General features: G+C 41.4%; 1 protein-coding gene across 3 annotated transcripts; it reads left to right on the top strand.

Annotated features, from left to right (window-relative positions):
* The first annotated feature begins 994 nt into the window (after positions 1 to 994).
* Positions 995 to 20839, top strand: LOC116045072 (beta-1,4 N-acetylgalactosaminyltransferase 2-like). 3 transcript variants are annotated; one of them, XM_035994794.1, is made up of 12 exons: positions 996 to 1127; positions 2217 to 2347; positions 4367 to 4510; positions 7007 to 7113; positions 7599 to 7636; positions 10607 to 10673; positions 12652 to 12765; positions 13988 to 14074; positions 15407 to 15588; positions 16886 to 17029; positions 19929 to 20157; positions 20276 to 20839. In XM_035994794.1, the coding sequence occupies exons 1-12, from the start codon at positions 1125 to 1127 to the stop codon at positions 20470 to 20472; spliced, it is 1443 nt and encodes a 480-aa protein (XP_035850687.1). In that variant the 5' UTR covers positions 996 to 1124; the 3' UTR covers positions 20473 to 20839. The 3 variants fall into 3 exon arrangements, with proteins under 3 accessions (XP_035850689.1, XP_035850687.1, XP_035850691.1); XM_035994796.1 differs by lacking the exon at positions 12652 to 12765 and having other exon boundaries at positions 995 to 1127; XM_035994798.1 differs by lacking the exon at positions 4367 to 4510.
* The last annotated feature ends 567 nt before the right edge of the window (positions 20840 to 21406 follow it).

Here is a 21406-nt window from a genome sequence, read left to right as displayed (position 1 = left end):
GCCTAACATATTGTAAGTCAAACAGCAACAGTCACTAAAAGAACTACTCAAGAGTAGGCTGAGGCTCATTTAAAAATGATGGTAGTAGACTAGCGCTACATCTACTATGACCAAGGTTAGGCATTTCATTTATTGCTATCTCCGGAATTAGTTAATCAGTCCCATAATGATCATGTTAACTATGTCTGAATTTCCACCACGTGTGTTTTTGAATCAACTTACCTGTTGAAATGTAGATTAGGCTACTGCCGACGGTGGGTCTCCCTTCCAAGCAATTTACTAGCGTTGCCATAGGAACGCTTCGGCTTTTGCCACCCGGAAGAACGTCTATTATTGTTGTGACGTCATGGTGAATTGTCATATTCTGACTTTAAGAAAAAACACTCCGAATTCTGAGTTTAAAGTCAGAGCACTTGACTTTTTTTCTCTCAGAATTCTGACTTTAAACTCAGAACTCAAATACATTTTCACATGGCCCTTGTCCTTTTCTGTATATATTTGAGATATTTTCTTACCAATCAGTTTCCATTCAGCAGTTAATATGTTCTATATATAATCTGCTGGTCAGAAGGCGAAGGTCAGGGTCAGTTTAGGTTTTGGCCTGTTGGTGGAGCCTTCAGATCGATGTTTACACAGGCAGGCTGAGCTGCCAACTGAAGAAATATGAAATGACGGATCATTGTATCTGGGGAGAATGAGCTCCAATGTGTGCAGAGGCTTGTACTCCTTTGTGGGATGGGCGTAGCGAAGAAGGAAGTTAATTTCACTTGTATGCTCCGGTATAATTTTGGAGAAAACTTGCATATAATAAACATGGACGCTTTATGTTAACCACAACAATTTATGTATTTTTTGTTAACGTCATTTCACACACACACACACACACACACACACACACACACACACACACACACACAGCCTATCATCTGTTGGGGCGGCTCTTTCTGCTTAGTAACAATGGGACTGTGAGGTTGAGCGGGCGTTGTTTGCGTGTGGTTAGTGCCTGCAGTTTCTTGTGTTTTTTAAGAGCGAGTCAAACAGGTTTGTCAAGCTTTATGTGTCATCTGTCATAATCACCATTGCCCTGGGTACAACAGCTAAGAGTAGAGCCTCAAGAAGAGAACATGGTAAGTACTCATTCATCTTTCTGTAACATAAACTATGATGTTTTTGGTTCTCATGGTGACATTTTCTCTGTATTTCTGCGTGGTCTTAACAATAACTGCTGCTCATGGTTTCCTAATATTCATCCATAGTGATTTAGAATGCGTTCATAGTACTGACATCATAAACTCTTGATTGATTTGATCCTGTAATGCTAGCCTACTGTTTTTGCTTCTTCTTTCTCTATTTTCTGTTTACATGTAATCCATTTTAAATGTAAACAAAATGTTACATGTTGTACTGTATTCAGAGTAGAAATAATTAGGCAACTGGCGATTAGTATTTTCTTTTCTTTTATTTGTCCATTTACTTTACAAAGCAAGAACATGTCAAACAAATTAAACAAAAACATGTTTGACACAAATGTTAGGAGTGTCCGGTTTATTTTTCCAGATTTGTTTGGCGGACTTTATTTCTTGGTGTTAGACAAAGGTTCCATGTTTGCTTTTGTCTTTGATACGTTTCAACTGTCAGTGTTTTGTAGAGGGGAAACGGAAGTGTATATATTTTATATCAGATATTTCATAATTAATTCACGGAAAGTGTTTAACCATGTCTATGGGAAACGGCCACTGTTACACGCATAACATGTCTTTAATCGGACAGTTTGGTTCAGTTATGGTTTGCCTCAGTGTCACACCCACATACTATGTACCATTTGTTTATCAAACAAAGACCACGGCAATAACCCAATTAAATAAGACGTGGGGAGGGGTATAACTGGAGGAGGAATATACTGTAGGTGAAGTACTGTGCAGTAGTTTAATTTATTTATGAAATTAGGCCTTTTAGGGAAGTGCAACATACTCCTTTTATTGTATTCTATTTATTCATGTGTGTATGTACTGTATGTGTTAAATAAATAGTGCTGTAGATGTCTTGTTCAATGTTTGTGTTGTGGTTATGTGTTAATATGTCTGTACTGTACAACAAGTTGCCTCTCGGGGACATTACAGTTTTCTAAGTCTAAGTCTAGAGACTCGATTAAATTAGCTTGGTTGCTTACATTTCAGGAATTATGAGCCAAAACCTGTGTGTGTCTATCTCTTCAGAAGGCTGTGATTACCAAAATACTAATGAGGGCTGCTGTTGTGTGTGTGATCATCCTGCCGATATTATATTTCATGATACTCCATTACCGTTCTGGAGAGCTAAGACAAGAGATTCCCACTATACAAAAGAGGTAAAGCCCACTCTGTGTGTGTGTGTGTGTGTGTGTGTGTGCTGCTTTGTAGGTTGTCCTTTAGTTTCCCTAATTAAAACAGCAACTGTGTTGACAGCATGTATCCAAAGTATAAGAATGCAAAAATGTGTGTAAGAAGGCAAACAAACACAGGACTTCCACTAAGCACTTTCATAGGTGTCCCTTGTGAAACTAAACGTCAAACCGTCATTGTTAAAGTAATCAAAGTTTTACAGACCTTCGTCCGTGACTGTCTGTGAGTCTGTGACATCACATTATGTTCTTATTTTAGTAGTTTTACGTGACTCATTTTAAGTAGGGCTGCACAATTAATCGCAATTTTATCGAAATTGCAATATGAACTAGTGCAGTATCCAAATCGCAGGTGCGCATATGTGTCAAACCATTCTAAAATAAAGTATTGCGGTGCTGCAGAGACGTCCCGGCCTACAAATTGTATCCTACAGACTAAAGAAAAAAATCTTTGTTTGGTACAGATCCTCGCAAAAAATCACACTTCAATCATTTTTTTTTCAAACAAATGTGCATAAACTGATCTTGTACTCAGAGACAAAAGACTCAGAGACCATGTGGTCTTTCAAACAGAGGGTTTCGGCCTACATGTAAATTCCACATCCCTTGCTCCAAACTCCTAAATGAAGAAAAGGAGATAAAAAGGCCATTTTCTTAAGCAAGTGCGACAGCGGTGAGGAAAAACCTACTTTTAACAGGCAGAAAACTCAGATTGAACATGGCTCTTGGTAGGCGGCCATCTAGTCTATATCCTTGACGTTCCACTTCAGAGATTCAAATTCCTCCGGATTTCTCTCATTTAGGCTGGATATCCGTTTAACTTGGACTTCCTTTGTGTTCTCTAAACTCTAGACATTTTAAACTCTGTCTGTCTGAGTTTTCTGTTGCACGACTAAAACTACGGTGGCCGACAGGGGCAAACGCACTGTAACTTAATGAAACACACGCAAATAGACAAAACACGAGCAAATTAAGAAAACACCTTCATTAATTTGACAACACATGCCCAGCATTTAGCAAACACGCTGCAAATACACCCAACACAACCAAATACACAAACGCACTGCAAATACACAAACGATGCAAAAAGAAACCACACAAACTCCGAAAACAGAAACGATGCAAAAAGAAAAGCATGCAATCCCCGAAAACAAATGCAACAAAAAAAAACGCTGCATCCAGATTACACAACGGAAGTTCTCCAGACCTCTAGAGGGAGTGCTAAGTGGAACAGCTTGATTTCCGACCCCACGGGGAGAGAGCGCTCTGCCTTTTTATTACCACGAGTTTACAGACACGTCTCTGCTGTTTGAGTATCACCTGTGACCTGAGCCAATAAAGTAGAGACACACCCACCAAACAGAAAACATATCTCAAACATAGACTTAATATTTACAGTCTGTAATCTCAAAGCAGTTTCACACCGTTCGGAGATTGAACGTGTGCTCTCTCTCTCTCTCTCTCTCTCTCTCTCTCTCTCTCTCTCTCTCTCTCTCTCTCTCTCTCTCTCTCTCGGGTCAAAAAATCAAGCTGTTCCACTTAGCGCTCCCCCTAGTTACCAGTACTATTTTGGCCAGGTCTGCCATTGCAAGACATGTCGCCCCATTTGAAATGCCTCACAAAAGGAAATAACGGTGCACACTCTTGACGTTAAACCAAAAACTCAGTTTTCCCTGTTCACACGACAACACAAAAACAGTGTTTCTACAAATCTTCACCCTAGCCGGATTTTACCAAAAGCTCCGTTTACAGTGACCTAAAAAGCTTGTGTGACGACAAAAGGCCAAAACGCATAGAAAAAGCTACGCTTAAAAAAAAAAAATAACACCTGTGTACGTGTGGACTAAGCCTAAGATACAGTAATTCTGTGCGTTGCCCTAAAGCAATGTTGAACATTGTGCTTGTTCTTAAGTGATAACATGACAAAGAAGAGAACAGAATTGTGATCCTTCCGAACTTCCATATTATCCCCCCCCACACTTCCAGCTTGTCACTCCAGAGTCATCTTCCCCCACCTGGTCCATGCACCTGTCCTGGCGGCTCAGTGCTGCTCAAAGATCACATCCCCAAGGATCAGTATGAGAAGATGGCCAAACGGCGAGCTAAGGAGCTCCAACAACACAAAGCCAGGTAGTGGATGGATGGATAGATAAATGAATGCATGTATTGGTGTCATTATTTAAATATTTAATTATTTATTAAGGGTTGTACAGTACCCCCAATCATTACTGAGAGACCATAGCCTGATAAAAAATATGATCATTGTGAGCAGATTACCCTATTGTTACCATATTTTTTTTTTTTACCATGTTCTTACTTAGATGTTCTGTCACCTTGAGATGTTTTTCCCCATTAATACCCTCAAGTTTTATGAATAACCTAGAACAGAAATGAATACCCAGTGATACCCGTTATTTTAGTTTTTTATACAAAAATTTTACAAGGTTATTACCTTTTGTAAGTGAAACATATTACCCCAGTATTCCTTTGTTGTAACCAAGATATTGTCCCCTCAGTAGGTTGTTATCGATGAGCTGCATGGTAAAATGCTACCGTTGCTACATGCTTGTTAGTTTGCTTCCACAAAAGTGACATTTGGCAGAAAGCCTGACAATTACGGGTTGGCACAAATATACGGAGCCACAGACATGACATCCGGAAAAAAAAAATATTGTGGCCACGAAATACTAATTTGTGGCCACGAAATACTAATATGTGGCCACAAAATGCTAATTTGTTGCCACAATATACTAATTTGTGGCCACGAAATGCTACTTTGTGGCCACGAAATACTAATTTGTGGCCACAAAATGCTAATTTGTTGCCACAATATACTAATTTGTGGCCACGAAATGCTACCCCCTCAACCCCCACCTCCAAAATCCTTCTTGTCGGTTATTGGCTGAAACGCTGGAACACTGTTTGTGTATGTTTTGGGTGCAGGTTGGAGCAGTTTGTTTTTGCTGCCGTTTGTGTTCAGGGGACAGGCAGCTCGCGGATAGTGAGGAGATGTTTGCTGTATGTGACAAAACATTTTGTAGCCTAAAAACGCGTGACATCGCTTAGAGCACCTTTAACATGTCACGGCATACTCTATGCTTGAGGCTAAGATTGTGTTTAACTAGTGTATTGTGTTTAAACTGCGAAGTGCCCGCACTGTCGGCAAACTTCGTGTTCCCTGCAGTTCTGGGGTAGCGACTGCAACATTCGCAGTTCATGGAGTTCGTCTCCTTACAGTACCTCAACCAAGTAAATTCTCGCGGCCAGTCTTCCCGAAAATTGTGGGTTCGGGCCTTTTTCGCCACACAAACCACTGACTCTGAATCATCATCTGACTGTGACACTGTAGACTCTGGCACTAGCACGCTAGCCGCAGGTCGGAAGAACAAGTCAATAGTTTGCTTGCTCATTGTTCGGACGCACGTAGCAGGTTGTGATATCTGTCTCCTTCCCACAGACGTTTACGCGCTTGATTATCTCTAGGACCCTCCCCCTCCACACATTAACCACTTACAGTGTCCATTCCCTATCCTTCTCACACTCATTGGCCTGCCACAGATTCCGGATTCATTGACGCGCCGCTTCCACGTTTAAAGCCTGGTTCACACGGGACGATTTTAAAATTGTCGGCCGATTTTCCAATCCTGAGAGACCCCACACACGGCGATAAAAAATCACGGGTCTAACAGTTTTGGTCGTACAGTGTGTGGTGCGCAGCACACGGCAAAATTTGACTCCCGAGCATTCCCAGGTCAGACGGGAAATCTTGCAAAATCCCTCGAGATCAAACGTGACTTCAGAGTAAACAATCATGGCAGACGAAGAGGATGCAGTGGCGATAATTTGTAGTTTGTTTTTAACCGAAAAAAAACGTTATCAAAAGAAAAGGCGATGGTCAAAGAAGTGGAGACAACGCGGGCATGGACTATACTTGCTATACTTATCTCCGACGTCCACCGGACTTTCTGGTGCGCCATGCTGCCGGCTGTTTTGATTTTGTTTCCCGGTGCTTTCCTCGCCGCCTCGTCACCTCGCTTTCTGATTGGCTACACGCCACAGTCCACAGGCTGCGTGCTCGTTTCCCAATTTATATCCCCGATTTGAGATCGGAGCGGTCCCGACGTCCTTCCGAGCAGACGAGAGCAGTCTTAACACACCACACACGGCAGGAATATCTGATCAGATTATTTTACGATAATCGGAGCATCCTTAAGATTGTCAGAAGGGGTGAATCGGGGCTAAAATCGGCCTAATTATCCTGCTGTGTGAACCAGGCTTAAGGTGTAAGAAAAAAAAGAAAAAAAAGAAAAAAAGTGGGGGGGGCAAATTTACTGGTCGCACATGTGCGACTGGATGTAAAATTCAGTCTCAAATTTTGGTCGCACTGTGGTTAATATGGTCACGAGCGGTTTACTCTCTTCTCCTTAGGAAGCAATAACAAACTGCGTATAATCATACAGCTGTAACCCGTGGATGTAATGTATTAATGTTTACGCCGTTTGTGTAGACGCTCTTCTTCGCCCTCCATTGTCTACCACACACGGGCAGACGATGACGATGTGCACAGTTTCTGATGGGTCACAGCTGTTTTATGACCTTACCTCCTCTTCACCCCCACCCCCACAGGACTACATCTGTATTATCTAGACTGCTGATTGCTTTGCCAAACTCTCCTCTGCAGTATCCTATCCAGGGTTTTACAGTACGACCTTTGACCACCACTCCCATACCAGGTTTGCTACACTTGAAGTCAATTAATTACTTATAGCTAATTATAGCAATAGCAAGTTGTAAAATGTTGGGTTGGTTTGGGTGGGTCATGGAAAAATACAGTGAAAAATAATGCACTCAGGGAGCTAAATCTGTTGGGACCAAAATGTGTCTAAGCAACCAGAATTTAGGGGATTTAGTCAAGCCATAAATGAAACATGGCTGGAATATCTGGTGAAATGAACTGTCATAGTGTATCTTAAAACGCAAAGTAAAACCCAATCAAACTACTGAGAGTAGTAATAACCAACAAACAATACCACAGCAAATGAGTTGACTTAGCAATATGAAAGGTGTGTTCCTGATCCTGACACACAGAGTTTATTTTCAGGACAGAGTTACCATAGAACAGCTGCTTGGGGATTTTTAGTAGTTTAACAGGTAGAAGTTCCAAAGCTGGAGATGTGTCCTGTTAAAGTATGAAAGCATGAGGTGATTTTGATTTCAGGTTTAGCACTGCATGCGGGACAAAGAAGCAGCTACAAGGTTGGTGTGATCCCATCCCACATGTGATGCAACAAATCGGCTGGTCAATCTCACGCAGATCAATTTGGTAGAATGGTAGTGTGTGGCTGGTTGATACAAGATGGCTGCTGAATGTTTAAAAAAATTAAAGATTTATCATGTATTAGATATACTTAATATTAGGGCTATCAATCGATTAAAAAATGTAATCTAATTAATTACATACTCTGTGATTAATTAATCGAAATTAATATTATACATACATAATTAACGGGGCCTGAACCGATACTTTTTAAGAAAGTAAAAAAAGAAAAGAAACAAAGGGTAGGCCTACTAAACAACAGTTGGTGACATTAAAGAACGGCTTGTTTATTGCTAAGGCCATATGGTCAAAATGAAATGATTTAATAATAATGTATAACAATAACAATAACTTATTTCACTAGTAAATTGCTGTTGAACGACAAAAACAACCACCAGATTGGAAAAGGACATTTACAATAACTTCAAATGCACCACAAGACTGTAGTTTACCAGTTTAATTGAACGCACCATCTGTGTTGTTTCTCCGACGGCAGCTGCAGATTGTTACATACCGGTGTTGAATCCTCTACAGTAAAACACAGTCAAACTTTACACCGTTTAGCGTTAGCTGTCAGCATTTTAACCGTGTTTAATCCAGCTACTAGCTAGCGGTAGGCTAACGTTAGCTGCTGTTGAGTATAGTGTTAACTAGCGTCACATGCAGCGGTGTTTGTGTTGCCTGTATCGTCTGTTTCAGAGCATCAGAGAGAATCGCAGACATATCAGTGGTACCAGATTTCGGTAGCCAGGGTTGGCAGGAAGAAGATTAAAAGTAAATGTTCCAGTCAATGATCCAGGCAGCACATTCTCGTCTCCCTCCTTCATTTTACAGTTCAATGGTGGCTAGAACGGCTCCGGGTCAAACGTCAATATGGAATGGATTAATCTGCGTTATTTTTTCTCAGATTAATTAATCGAAATTAACGCGTTATTTTGACAGCCCTACTTAATATACTTTAACACATTTGAAGATAAAACATAGAGAAAGTAATACTATATAATAAAGAAGGCAACATTGTGTCATTTTAAAGTCACATTTAAATAACTTTAAATATAATCTGTTTTTATAGAAATAATGTCTTTGCTTGGTGCTGATATTACTATAGCATGACATGACATCATGACATTTAACATCATTGTACAGCAGCCATCTTGCTGTTAACCTTGGAAATGGGGGCAGAAATTTCACTGCAACTATGGGGTACAGGTCCTGAAACCGCTGCAATTGTTGCTTTTGTATTTGATTTTGAAAGCTGATTTTTATTCATTTCATTTTGAATTTGACTTGTTTTCATTTTTTTTTTTTTTCAAGTATTATTTTCTCCATATTTTTATTCTTGTCATAATGTCAGGAAAACACTTTCCCTGAAAAGCCAGAAGGAAACGGTGATGAATATATGGTAGAGTTTGACTGTGAATGAGACTACGCAATTACTATTGGCTTTCAAAATGTCTTGACCAATGCGCCCTGACGTTGAGGTCTGTGGTGTAGCTGCTCACCTTGTTCTTGCAGCCTGTGCTAGCTGTGCGCAGACAGCACAGCGCTCTCCTTGCTTTCTCTGATTCTCTGATTGTGTGGTGGTGGTGTGGGACTGGCCTTCTTCCATCTTGGGAAATGAATAAAAATGTAATGATATATTCCAAAAAAATTATACTAATAGCCTGGTGCCCAAAAAAGCAGTAACTTCCGTGCCTAAAAAGTGAACCCAATGCGTTAAGTCCCTTAAACCTGTATTCTATCCACTTTCCAGCAGGGGGCGACTCCACTGGTTGCAAAAAGAAGTCTGTAACCCTTTAGGGGTTTGGCTACAAAACAACCTGTCAATCAGGACAGAGGCTTAGCAATGCTAACCATGGCCCTGTGTACATTAAAATAGCCGTGAACTTGTTTTTGGGTGTTGCCCATGCTCTCTGTGAGTTTTCACTTCATCAAAGCTGATTGGAACATTTTGGTCGGCTAAAACTGTCTTGTTCAGCTTTCTCCCAACCAAAGCTAGCTAGCTAGTAACTTAAGAGAAAGTCTACCGATTTTCAACCAGCTCTTAGTGGTTTGCATATGAATGGCACCAGTATTCGGATGTCGCGTTCATTCGCCTCTGCCGGATGACTCGCTTCAGAAGGGTTGAAAATTGTCAACTCTCCCTCTTTAGCATTTAGCATAGCGCAGCGCCATTGAAACCATACACAACAATGGCTTTGGGTCATTCTCCCCAGCTCCGAACTTTTGTCCAAATATGGTTACTTCTGGCTCTAAAATACCAAGATGGCGATGACCAAAATGCAAACTTGAGGCTTCAAAACGGCATTCCACAAACCAATGGGTGACATCACCAATGTTACGTCCATTATTTTTACAGTCTATGTGCCCAAACTGAACTTCTTGCTTCAGGCTACTTGCATAGTTTTGTTTTGCAAACAAAAATATTACGTTCCAAGAATTATCTTTAGTATAGATTTCATTAACTTTCTTTACAAATTTCATGAAATGGTAAAATATGAAGATTTTCTTTTTGATACACCATTTCACGATTTTAGGCTAATTCCACCTGTTTTTAGGAAGCAAAGCCAGGAAATCCAAGCAATTGGAGCCTCCAACAATTTGCCAGCAGTTAGCTATAGACCAACCAAGCTTCAAGCTAAATGTCCTTAAATTAACATAAGAACCTAGGCTGGAGAATCCTGGTCAGATCTATTGACTGACCACTGCATGCTACTTCTAGCAATCAGAGGAATTTTCCGTAGCTGGTGAGCAAGCCAGCCTAAAGATAGCTACACTCAAAAACCGAGGAAGATAGAAAAGAAGGATAGGATCCTTGTACAAAGTCACAATTTTCCTGGACAGGATTCAAATCATTATTTGAAATGAATGTAGACAATAGAAGATTTACTCTGGTGTGTCTACTCTAGGTGTCCTTGAATGTGTCCAAAGGGGTCCTGACTACGGAGAATCTAGCTGAAGGTGTGAAGGTCCAAGGTGAGATTTCGATATCAGAACTAACTTCATATATGTTGTAGTTGTAGGAGTTCTGAATAGATGTGACTAAGTCTGATTTGTTTAAATAAATGAGCTTTAGCCTACTCCTGCCTGAAAGACATTGGCATCAGATGTGATTCCTGCTGTGACCGTGCTTTCGAAACTTTTGACAGATGAGGGGCTAAGCCCAAGCTTTAAGTCCCTGAGGTACCATGGGTTGAATAGTTGACGCGCTTTTTTACCTTGTAGGTCAATTAGATGAAAAATAAGTTGAATATGGCGTACATGTACATGGCGTGTATGGGTATGTGTGTTTGTGCAGTCTGTAATGGTGTTGTCAAAAAACTGTCTGTCTGTGCTTCCGAGTAGAACAACTAGTCTGCCATTGCCAGACCTATCTCCACAGCGCTGCAGAGTTAGATCGGGCTCTACCACACAAACATTCCAGGATAGGAGAAAAAAAACACTCTGGGTTGTTTGTATTTATCTAAACCAATCACAATCGGTTTGGGAGGCGCTAAGCTCCACTCGCAGATATGGTGGCTCTGCAAAATGGTCTCAGGAAGGAACTTGTTTTGGTGGAACATTTGCACCCTGCAAAAGAAAACGCCAGATACAATATGGAATGAAGTTAACTCTTCACACAATACAGTAACGTGAGCTATTTAAATTAGCTGGATGCATGGTTAAACGTAATTTACTCTTACCAGTGCATCGCCGTGTGCATTTTGTCCTTAGCAAATCCCTGCCAATCGGTCCCTGCCTTGTTGAACGATCCAAATTTTCTTTCAAACTTAATTTAGTTTATTGTTGTTTCCCAAAGCGAACAGAGTTAGACAACAGCAACACACCTCGCTGGAACATCTGGCGCGTTTATCCTGGAAATGAACTGCCATCGACCCAGACTAAGAACACCTGACCAACCAAATATTGCTTCCTATTGATCCCCTGAGCTCAAATTGGCTCTTACAGAACATAAACTGCAGCCATCAAGTGAGAAATCTCTACTGCATGGCAACTGTACTCTATGTAAAAGGTGTATAAAGATATTTTTTTCTCAAACATCAGTGCTACAGAGGCCAAAGAGTTGGTGATGCTGGACCTGCAGAAGGTGACTGCCTCTCACTGTTCCGAAAAAGGCCAACCCAGAAATTTCACCAGGCGCAGATACACTGGCTACGTCATAGTTTTATTCGGTCAGCCACCATGCTCCATAACACATGGGAGCGTGTCAGAAGCAGATTGTTTTGCTTGCCCAACTCGCAGATTCCATTGTTTTGGTAATATTTCCTGGGTATTTGTGCTTCTACCATAAAAGTAAGTAGTCTACATAGTTAAATGGTGTCTTCCATTTAGTCCGGTTATGGAAGACACGGATCAAATATTTGTGGCAAAGGGTGTTTAATTAGAAAATTGACTGGATGCTAGCCCCTCCACTCCCTGCCCGGCCTGGTGAACGCCCAACAACTCCATCAGAAATAAACCTGGTGCGTATTTGTAGTGGAGCAGAGTGGAGAGCAGCTTTTGGAACACTTTTACAATGTGTTGGTGGAATCACAAGCATTGTCTTGAGTGGCAGAAATTGCTGGCGGGGGCCGCAGCGTTGGCAGAACGCAGCCCAGCCGTGCTAGTTGGTATCTAGGGGTCAGTCCTCACTGACAGCACTCACATATGATAACATATTTCAGTTATTCTGCTACAGTTGTATGTTGTGTGGTAGTTAAATCCACTGAATGTGTCAGAAAGTGAGGAACATCTGATGAAACAAAACGTCAGTTAGGATGTTGTTAGAACTGTAATGGTATAATATCGGTATGTAATACTTGTACTTACATTTGGGTATCGGTGCATCCCTAGCAAAGTATAGCTACTTGAGGATTTAAACAAACTACATTTTATATTGCACTTATCAACTAATTAAAGTATCACAGTAATCATTGTTAAAATCTATTTATGTTTTGGCAAAACAAATTGACAGGTGGTGGTGGGACTAGACTGATTATGGAGTCTAGCAGCCTGGTGATCCTCAACGACGCGCTGGCTAAAGTGATCTACACCAGCACTGTCTACCATATACACACTGGAGACCTCGGTATGCATCTAAGAAATCGGAACTGAGCTAGAAAACAGAATCTTTATGTGAAAAATACTGTCATTGCAGAAATGAAATGCACAAAATGACCAACCCGTTCTCATTCCGAACTCGTAAAATAAGGACGTTTGGACAGTGGCTGTCAGCGTCTGATGTGACGAAAAAGGCGTCTTTCAGCGTATTTGTGTAACGCACTGGGGAGAGCAGCAGTTAGATTGGGCGAATTTCCGCATATGGAGGTTGGTTGGGGTGGTGGATGGGTCAAACAAACACAGGACTTTCACCCAGGAGAACGGGGTTCGCATCCCGCTTGTCACGCTTGCTATAGTCGCTTTTTATTTTCCTCCCGCGTGTCACAGAACCGTACACCCACCCACGACCCTTTCCTAAACATAACCATCCCGTTGTTTCCGCGTGTCACGGAACCGTAAGCCCACCCACGACCTTTTCCTTAACATAACTGCGTCAAAAGGGACGGCAATAGTCCCGACCAAGCGCGTTTACTTATAACGCTAAAGGGACGGCAATAGTCCCGACCAAGTGCGTTTACTTATAGCGCTAAAGGGACGGCAATAGTCCCGACCAAGAGCGTTTACTTATAGCGCTAAAGGGACGGCAATAGTCCCGACCAAGAGCGTTTACTTATAGTGCTAAAGGGACGGCAATAGTCCCGACCAAGCGCGTTTACTTATAACGCTAAAGGGACGGCAATAGTCCCGACCAAGTGCGTTTACTTATAGCGCTAAAGGGACGGCAATAGTCCCGACCAAGAGCGTTTACTTATAGCGCTAAAGGGACGGCAATAGTCCCGACCAAGAGCGTTTACTTATAGTGCTAAAGGGACGGCAATAGTCCCGACCAAGCGCGTTTACTTATAACGCTAAAGGGACGGCAATAGTCCCGACCAAGAGCATTTACTTATAGCGCTAAAGGAGACTTTTAGCGTCAATAAGAACGACAAAGGCACCTGACCAACGTCCGTATTTTACGAGATGAGTGTGAGAACCTGTTGAAATGACGCAAGTCCTGATATGGTTAATGTAATGAAAAACAATTATTGAAGTTGTCAATGTGTTGTACAGGCATGCATGTGTGTTTCTGTGTGTGTTTACTAGAATTAATGAAATGCAGCTTAATTTAAGCCCACTTTGTTTCCTAAATGTCATAAATAACTAGTGTGTGACGAGTAAGCCACTGCTTAGCTGTCCTTTTCTGTACTTAGCATCCTTCCAGTTTGAAAACCACGAAGCTGTGTTTCCCATTACCATCAAACAGCCTCAGCTGCCAGTGCTGCACGACATGGGGACAGGTAGGAGTGCACTCAACATGGAGTCTGGTGGATAAAAATTAAGTTTACATTTAATTATTATCAATGGCAGGAAAGTGCTGCTTCTATGCTCTGTGGGTTGAACCAATGAAGCATTAATCAGTTTGATGTCACAGCAGGTGATTTTCATAAGATAAACGACTAGTCAAATTTAAAATCAACCTTCTGTATAAAAGATACAGCAAGAAGAATGATGAAACTGACGTGGTTTGGGGTAAACAGCAAAAACTGAAAAAATAATGGCAGAAGCTTCTGGGTCTGAAAAGTGCATCCAAGCTTAAGTGCCTTAAACCTGCATTCTATCTAATTGCCAGCAGGGGGCGACTCCATTGGTTGCAAAAAGAGCTTTTCAGCTTGTAATAAAGGATACGGCAAAATTAACCTAATTCAGTCACTAGTTTCAAGTCTTCTTCAACACAGCATGTTCATTTTTGTAAATGACGGTCCCATTTGTTTTAAAATTGACGATAAAGCAGGGGATGCTTTAGGGCGTGGTTACCAGCTGACCTGTCAATCAGGACAGAGGCTTAGCTATGCTAACCATGGCACTGTGTACATTAAAACAGCCGTCAACTTGTTTATGGGTGTTGCCCATGTTTTTATCCTAAACTTAGACCCTCTCACTGTGTGTATCATTTCATCAAAATTAATTTTAACATCTTGGTCGCCGAAAAATGCCTTGTTCAGCGTTCTGCCAACCAAGCTGGCTAGCTAGTGCTATCGTTAGCTGGTGACCTAAGGGAAAGTTTGCCGTTTTTCTGTGTACTGCTGTACATGCAGATGAATGGCTCCAGTACCCGGAGGTCCATTGGATGACTCGCTTCAGAAGGGTTGAAAATTGGCAACTTCCTTCTTTAGCATTTAGCTTAGCGCAGCACCATTGCAACCATAAACAACACTGGCAATCACTAAAATATCATCCTCCCCAGCTCCACCCTCTCTTCAAAAAAATCATCACGTTTGGTTTTAAAAAACCAAGATGGCGACAGCCAAATTGCCAAACTTGAGGCTTCAAAATGAACGCCACGGTGCTACTTCCTTCCTAGTTTTAAAGTCTGTGGTAAACAGCTTTGGACTTTCTTTTATAGTGTATCTGCACATTTGTAAATTGATTTGTAAATCGAGGATTTTTTTAAAAATAATCATCAAACAACACTGATCTGTATTATACCTGTTATTCACTGATGAATCTATACCAACACATGTTAATCTCCTGTTAAAAAAAGAAAGCAGCTAGCAAGTTCATGTACTCTAATCATAATGTCTTCATGTGTATTTTCTTGAAATAACTCTTTGCCTACTTCTGTCTGTCAGATATCAACTCTCACGTCACCATCGCCACAAAGACATTTCTGCGCTACCCACAACTCAAGTTGTTGTTGAGTAGCATCCGGCGTTTCTATAGCAACATAGAAGTCATCATCGCAGATGACAGCTTTGAACCAGAGCACATTACTGGAGAACACATCCGGCAGTACTTAATGCCTCCAGCACAGGTACACACACACACACACACACACACACACACACACACACACAATAAAAATATGTTTTTTGAAAATTAAACCATGTAAACCTATTCTGATACAATCTCAAATTACAATTATGAACCATAAATGAGCATCATATGAGCACTTTAATGCTCTGCATTGTATTGTACTTGTCACCTAAAATGAACATTTACAGCAGGGGTCATCAACTACATTTTTCCAAGGGCCAGAATTTTTCTAAGCAGACACTCTGGGGGCCGGACTTCCTAATACGCCTATTTTTGTTCGAAATGCTCCATACTGATAACTAGCTCTTTAAGTAGAAAAAGATCTCAGACTAGGAGGCATTTCACTGAGGAGTGATGGTTAAAGTCTGTGATTAGGAAACATGGTTGTAGTATGCAGCGTCCTGATTGCTGGAAAATGTTTGCAGGAAGAAACGACTGTTGTCAGGTAAGAATGTCACTGTCAAACAGGCTGAAGCGAGAAGTTGATGTGGAAAAGCCCAGCTTTCATGATGAATGGACAGATAAGCAGGCTATGCATTCGTCACCTATGCCCATTTGCAATGAAACTGATTTTGTTGCAAAATAATACAACCAGCATCATCATCAAGAATGAAGAACGCAAACATAATGGTCGGGTCATTCACGTGCATATTAAGTAGCCACATGTATATGTTTTGGTCTTAATACATCCATAGGTTTACCGTTCCAGCGGAGAGGATGGCTCGTTCAGCCAGCAGTTAAATTTATAAGAATTTGTCCAAATTTCAAGATTCCCAGCAAACTAAGTTAAACAGTTAGATTACAAACAGACAGCTTTTGTTTTAGCTTGTTTGTAAAAATTCTCTATTTGCAGAGTAGAGCTGTGTTCGCATAAAACAGCGCGGTGGACTGAGCAGACAGAGCAGATTGAAATATCGCTTTCTACATGTTTATGCCTGTCTGTACAGGTGAGTGCATTGATAAGTATTGACTGCGTGTTTTAACGCACACACATCTCAGCTCAGCTGTGTGTGTGGAGCACAGGCATCTACAAATTCCCGGCATGTGAATAGAGATGCAAATACAGGGGCTGGGTTTGTGCTCTACCTGTGTAATGTTACCTGCTGTAAATGCTTGAAATGCTAAATAACAGAACGCATTTTTTCCTCTTTACATTTTCTGAATCCTGTGATTGTTCTGCGGGCCAGACTAAAAGCTTTGGCGGGCCGGATCTGGCCCGCGGGCCGCCAGTTGACGATCACTGATTTACAGGTTTTAAAAGATTCCAAAGATGAACGTTGTTTTTTCTTCCTCAGGGCTGGTTTGCTGGCAGGAATCTGGCCGTCTCCCAGGTAACCACCAAGTACTTCCTGTGGGTGGACGATGACTTTTTGTTCACGGAGAACACAAAGATAGAGAAGCTGGTGGAGGTGATGGAGGCGGTCCCAGAACTGGACGTGGTAAGAATGAGAATGATGTCTGAGCGGTCAGCTTATGTTGATTATTTTCAAGTAAAATGATTTAAGTGTTATTTCTGTAGTCAGGTGTTCACACAGGGCCCCAGACTTTCAGAGGCCGTGAGCAAGATTTGGTTTGGCGTGTTGCCACTTCACCTGGCACTGAACTCACACAAGTACAAATAAGCTTGTAAAGACCAAAGAGAGACCGATTGGCAGCAACGTTGACTGTAAATATGCTGTGTTAACAGCTTTGATGATAGAGTGTGACTGGCTTTCTAAATCTGCAGCTGTCTCTACAGCTGCCTTAGCGTCACACTCTTCTGTTGGCGCATTGAATGTGGCCTCTATGAGTGCTTTCTCAATTTGCATTCTCTATTTGGCGCTTTGCAAAGGCTGCTCGTGTGCATGCAGCATATTCTGACTTGACATCCAGGTCTTGAATATTAATATTGTCAGGGTTTGGGTCTGGCATTGTCATATAGGACAGGTGGATGTCTCCAGTCCACAGGAAAATGCTTTATGTTGTTGTGTTTTTATTTAGTGAGGGATAAACTTGTAGGTCCCGTGGATTCTCGTAGATGGTTATGCATTGTCTCTTCACAGTTTGTCATAATGGTTTATCTTTATGCAGTTCGGTCCTGGCTAAGTGTTGTCCCCAAGAATGTATGCTCAGCTATATAGACAGCTAAACACTCTCTTCTAGCTCCAAGGAACAGGCTGATGTGTTGATTTTGGCAGTTTAATCAGGTTTAAGTGTAAAACTGTGGACAATGAACAAATTACGATAAAAGGTTAAGTATTAACACAAAGCAAAACCATTTGCTATGCCCGTACAACAGACATATCCAATTTGACTGTACTAAATAACAGAGAATAAAGTCGACCACATTAGCTAACTTAGAAAAGACGTAACTTTCTAATCACAGTACATTTTCAAACAAATAATGGTGCATAGGCTACATGTCTCTTTTATGATAATAAACAATATAACTTTCAGATGATGCCATTTATAAACTGTGAAGGCGAGGATGGCAAAAGATTGTAGCCAGCAGTAACCAGGGGGGTAAGCTTCGCTTCAGAGCTCGAACCTCCTATGGCGCCATTTTGATGCTACAAAGCGATCACCACCCGTTAGCATCCCATTGACTGCCATTCATTTTGACGTCACTTTGACAGCGAATAACTTCACATCTGAAGCATTTAAAGACTCTATTTGTCCATTGTTTATTTCTAAAGAAACACGACAATGTATAAAAGGCTCCATTACCTTGTACCTCACGTTATGGCTCCGTAGCAGACGTTTTTATAAAAATAGGCTAACGATTGTGTCATAACCACGCAACTTACTGTCGCATAGTAAAGGAATTACCGTATAGTACAGGAGAAGCTCGCAGGCAGTTTCAACTTACATTAGCTGTTTAAGTTGAATTACTAATGTTAACTAGCATTTTAGTTAGCAATAATTAGCCTGTGTCCATGTTATCTCCTTACATATACCTACGCTCTCCATCTCTGCAAGATTGGGAATGACTGAGATTTCTCTTGGCACAGCTACCAGAAGACTTAAACTTTCAGACAGGTTGCTCACGTCACATTTACGTCGTCTCTCTCAGTTGGAGGCTGCGCAGTAACGCTCAGCGCTCACCAGAAAAGTGCTTCTAAAGGCCTTCACTGGTCTCCGTCCAGAGCAACGGGATCTGTTGGTCCATTCCTATATATAATGGCAGTAACGTGGCTGCAGTAAAGCACTTCCTGTTTTCTTCGTTAAAGGGACAGTTCACAGAACAACCACCAGGGGACACATAGCAATACCAAACATATCTGGCTCCACAACAGCATCTTTGCTCCTCACTGTTAGGCTTTGGATTTGCTTGCAGACGGTTTGAGAAACACTGTTTTGAATTTCAAATTAAAAACATGAAGTTTTACCCGTGGTCCATGGACCACTCTTTGGGAAATAGGCTACTGTATTTGTCTTTTACACCCTAACCCTATGAATGGTCCTTCTCAGGGCCTTTGCTGCCTTTTCCTGGGTCTGATGTGGGTTGGCTCTGTGTCCACAGATAACTAGTACTCAATGGAGTTCCTATAGCTTTAAAGGTTCAGTGTGTAGGATTTAGTGACATGTAGCCAGGGCTGATGTGTGTCTTGCTCGTGCCCAGGACAAGATCATCTCCAAATGCCACCCCGGTAGATTATTCTTAAAAGGTCACAGGGTCCTTTTAGGCACCCAGGGACTGGGGTAACTGACAAGGTGTACCTCCTGTCAGTGGTCCTGCATCTAGTGTTGCTAGGGTTGCGGATTGCAACCAACTGGAACTTCAAGTGTGTGTTACAACTATGGTGGCCGATGCAAAAATACAAATTGCCCCATCTGGGCCAGTGTTTGGTTTGTCCGTTCTGGGCTACTGTAGAAACATGGCAGTGCAACACGGCGGACTCCGCACCGTATGTAGATATAAACTGCTCATTCTAGGGTAACAAAAACTCAACGAATCTTATTTTCAGGTGTTATACACTAAATAAAACATACTTCTTAATATTATATTCGACTTCTGCCAATCATGCCCCCTAAATCCTACACAATCCCTGTCCTTTAAGTTTACTCACTTTGCATGCTTGAGGTTTCTGCTCATCGCCAAATTTACTTATGAATCCTCTCTGCATTTCTTTGTTGATTTGATCAATTGTGCTTGATATTTCTGAATAAGGACTCTCTAAAAATAAAATGTACTATTTCTCCTCCTATGCACTTTTTTTTTTCTTTTTTTTTTTTTTTTTTACAACCACTACATCTGTCAACAGAAAACTTTCCCAGCATGTATTTGGCAAGAGACAGGTACACAATGGACTGGTAGCCAGTTTATGACCAGTTCTCTTGTCTCTTTGTTCTCATCAGCTAGGTGGGACAGTACAAGGGAACCAGTTTTATTTCTCTCTTCTCTATGAGGAAGGAGAGGAAATGGAAGGTGGCTGCTTGTACAGGAAGTCTCAAGGGAAGTTCCAATCACTTCCTGGTTACCCACGATGCTTTCTGGCCAGTGGGGTGGTCAACTTCTTCCTGGCTCGCACAGATGCCGTCCAGAGGGTGGGATTTGACCCTAAGCTCCAGAGGGTAGCGCACTCAGGTAGGTCTAGTCCCAGACAGAGTTTAGAGTCCAAGTGGCAGTTAGTCCACACACTTTCAGTTTTAGTTGGCATGATACAAGCAGGTGTTAAAGGCCAAATGTCTGTTTCTGACTCCAGAGTTCTTTATGGATGGCCTGGGCTCGTTGCTGGTCGCCACGTGTGACCATGTGTCCATTGACCATCAGCCCAAAACGGGCAACGACAAGGACAAGGCTCACTACGCCCGTTTTAGAAACCCTGGAAACAGTGACGTGGAGTTCAAACTGCAGCTTCACTTTTTCAAAAACCACCTAAAGTGTGTCAGATATGGATAGACGACTACAAGAGGACATTGGGTTACATATTTCCCTGCAGTTATTCAAATAAATAGTTTAATCCGTTCTGATTCTGGATGGTAAAACCAGGTCTGAACAGTCTCCCTATTTATGAATCTCCTTACAATGTCGCCCCCTCTGGGATAGGGAGAGACTCTTTTAATACCAATAAACCAGAGAATTGCTGCTTAAAGTTAAATGCAGGGCCTGTATGAATGCAATTTTAAGTTAAGTTTTTAATTAGAAATCTTTTTTTTCTCTCTTATCTATATATTTATGTCTTTATTTAATCTTTTTCTTTATTGTGTGTATTATCCTTGGGTGCTTTATAAAATGTTCTCTCATATAAAGATATATTAATAAGGTTTGCATGGATTGCTATTTGTATAGTTTGTCTGAATCCCAGCTTGTTTACAAATGTGAGTCTCAGTGTTATGTACTGTATGAGCTACTGTGCTCTTTTATTAAAGCCAGAGGTGTATTGAACCCAACACAACCCATTGTTCATGTTAATAAAAGATTCTAGATTGTATACCTTACTCTACTACAACTCTTTCTATGCCATTTGTGGCCCCAGACTCACTAGTTTCTTTTGGCCCACATCTGGTTTCCAATGACTAGGCCTGACTGCTAGTTTGGGTGATGTCCTTTTCTTTAGTCTGTGGGCCAACAGGTAAATTAGCTCTCCAACCTAACGTTAGTGAAAGTGTTGATATATGAAAGCATCAAACATGTATTTTAGATGAATGAGATGAAAGTATATCAAGCCTAACACTGCACCAAACCGGTATACCGAATTTTAGCGCTAGGCTGCCCTACAAAGGCAAAAGACCATAACTCACTAGAGTGTGGAACTGATAAAAATGACTTTAAAGTTTTTTAGTTGTCCAGCCAATTGAATAGTAGGTGGGACACTAGGAATCTGGCAATTATA

Source organism: Sander lucioperca, chromosome 2, assembly GCF_008315115.2.
Source record: "Sander lucioperca isolate FBNREF2018 chromosome 2, SLUC_FBN_1.2, whole genome shotgun sequence".
Classification (NCBI taxonomy): Eukaryota; Metazoa; Chordata; class Actinopteri; order Perciformes; family Percidae; genus Sander; species Sander lucioperca.
Note: the sequence above shows the minus strand (reverse complement) of the source record. Positions and strands in the feature narration are given on the sequence as shown.

What these genes read in the sequence shown, in the direction of transcription:
- LOC116045072 (XM_035994794.1), top strand. An exon ending in TATACACACTGGAGACCTCG is followed by an intron (nt 12,766 to 13,987) that starts GTATGCATCTAA and finishes TTCTGTACTTAG; the next exon opens with CATCCTTCCAGTTTGAAAAC. An exon ending in CGGTCCCAGAACTGGACGTG is followed by an intron (nt 17,030 to 19,928) that starts GTAAGAATGAGA and finishes TGTTCTCATCAG; the next exon opens with CTAGGTGGGACAGTACAAGG.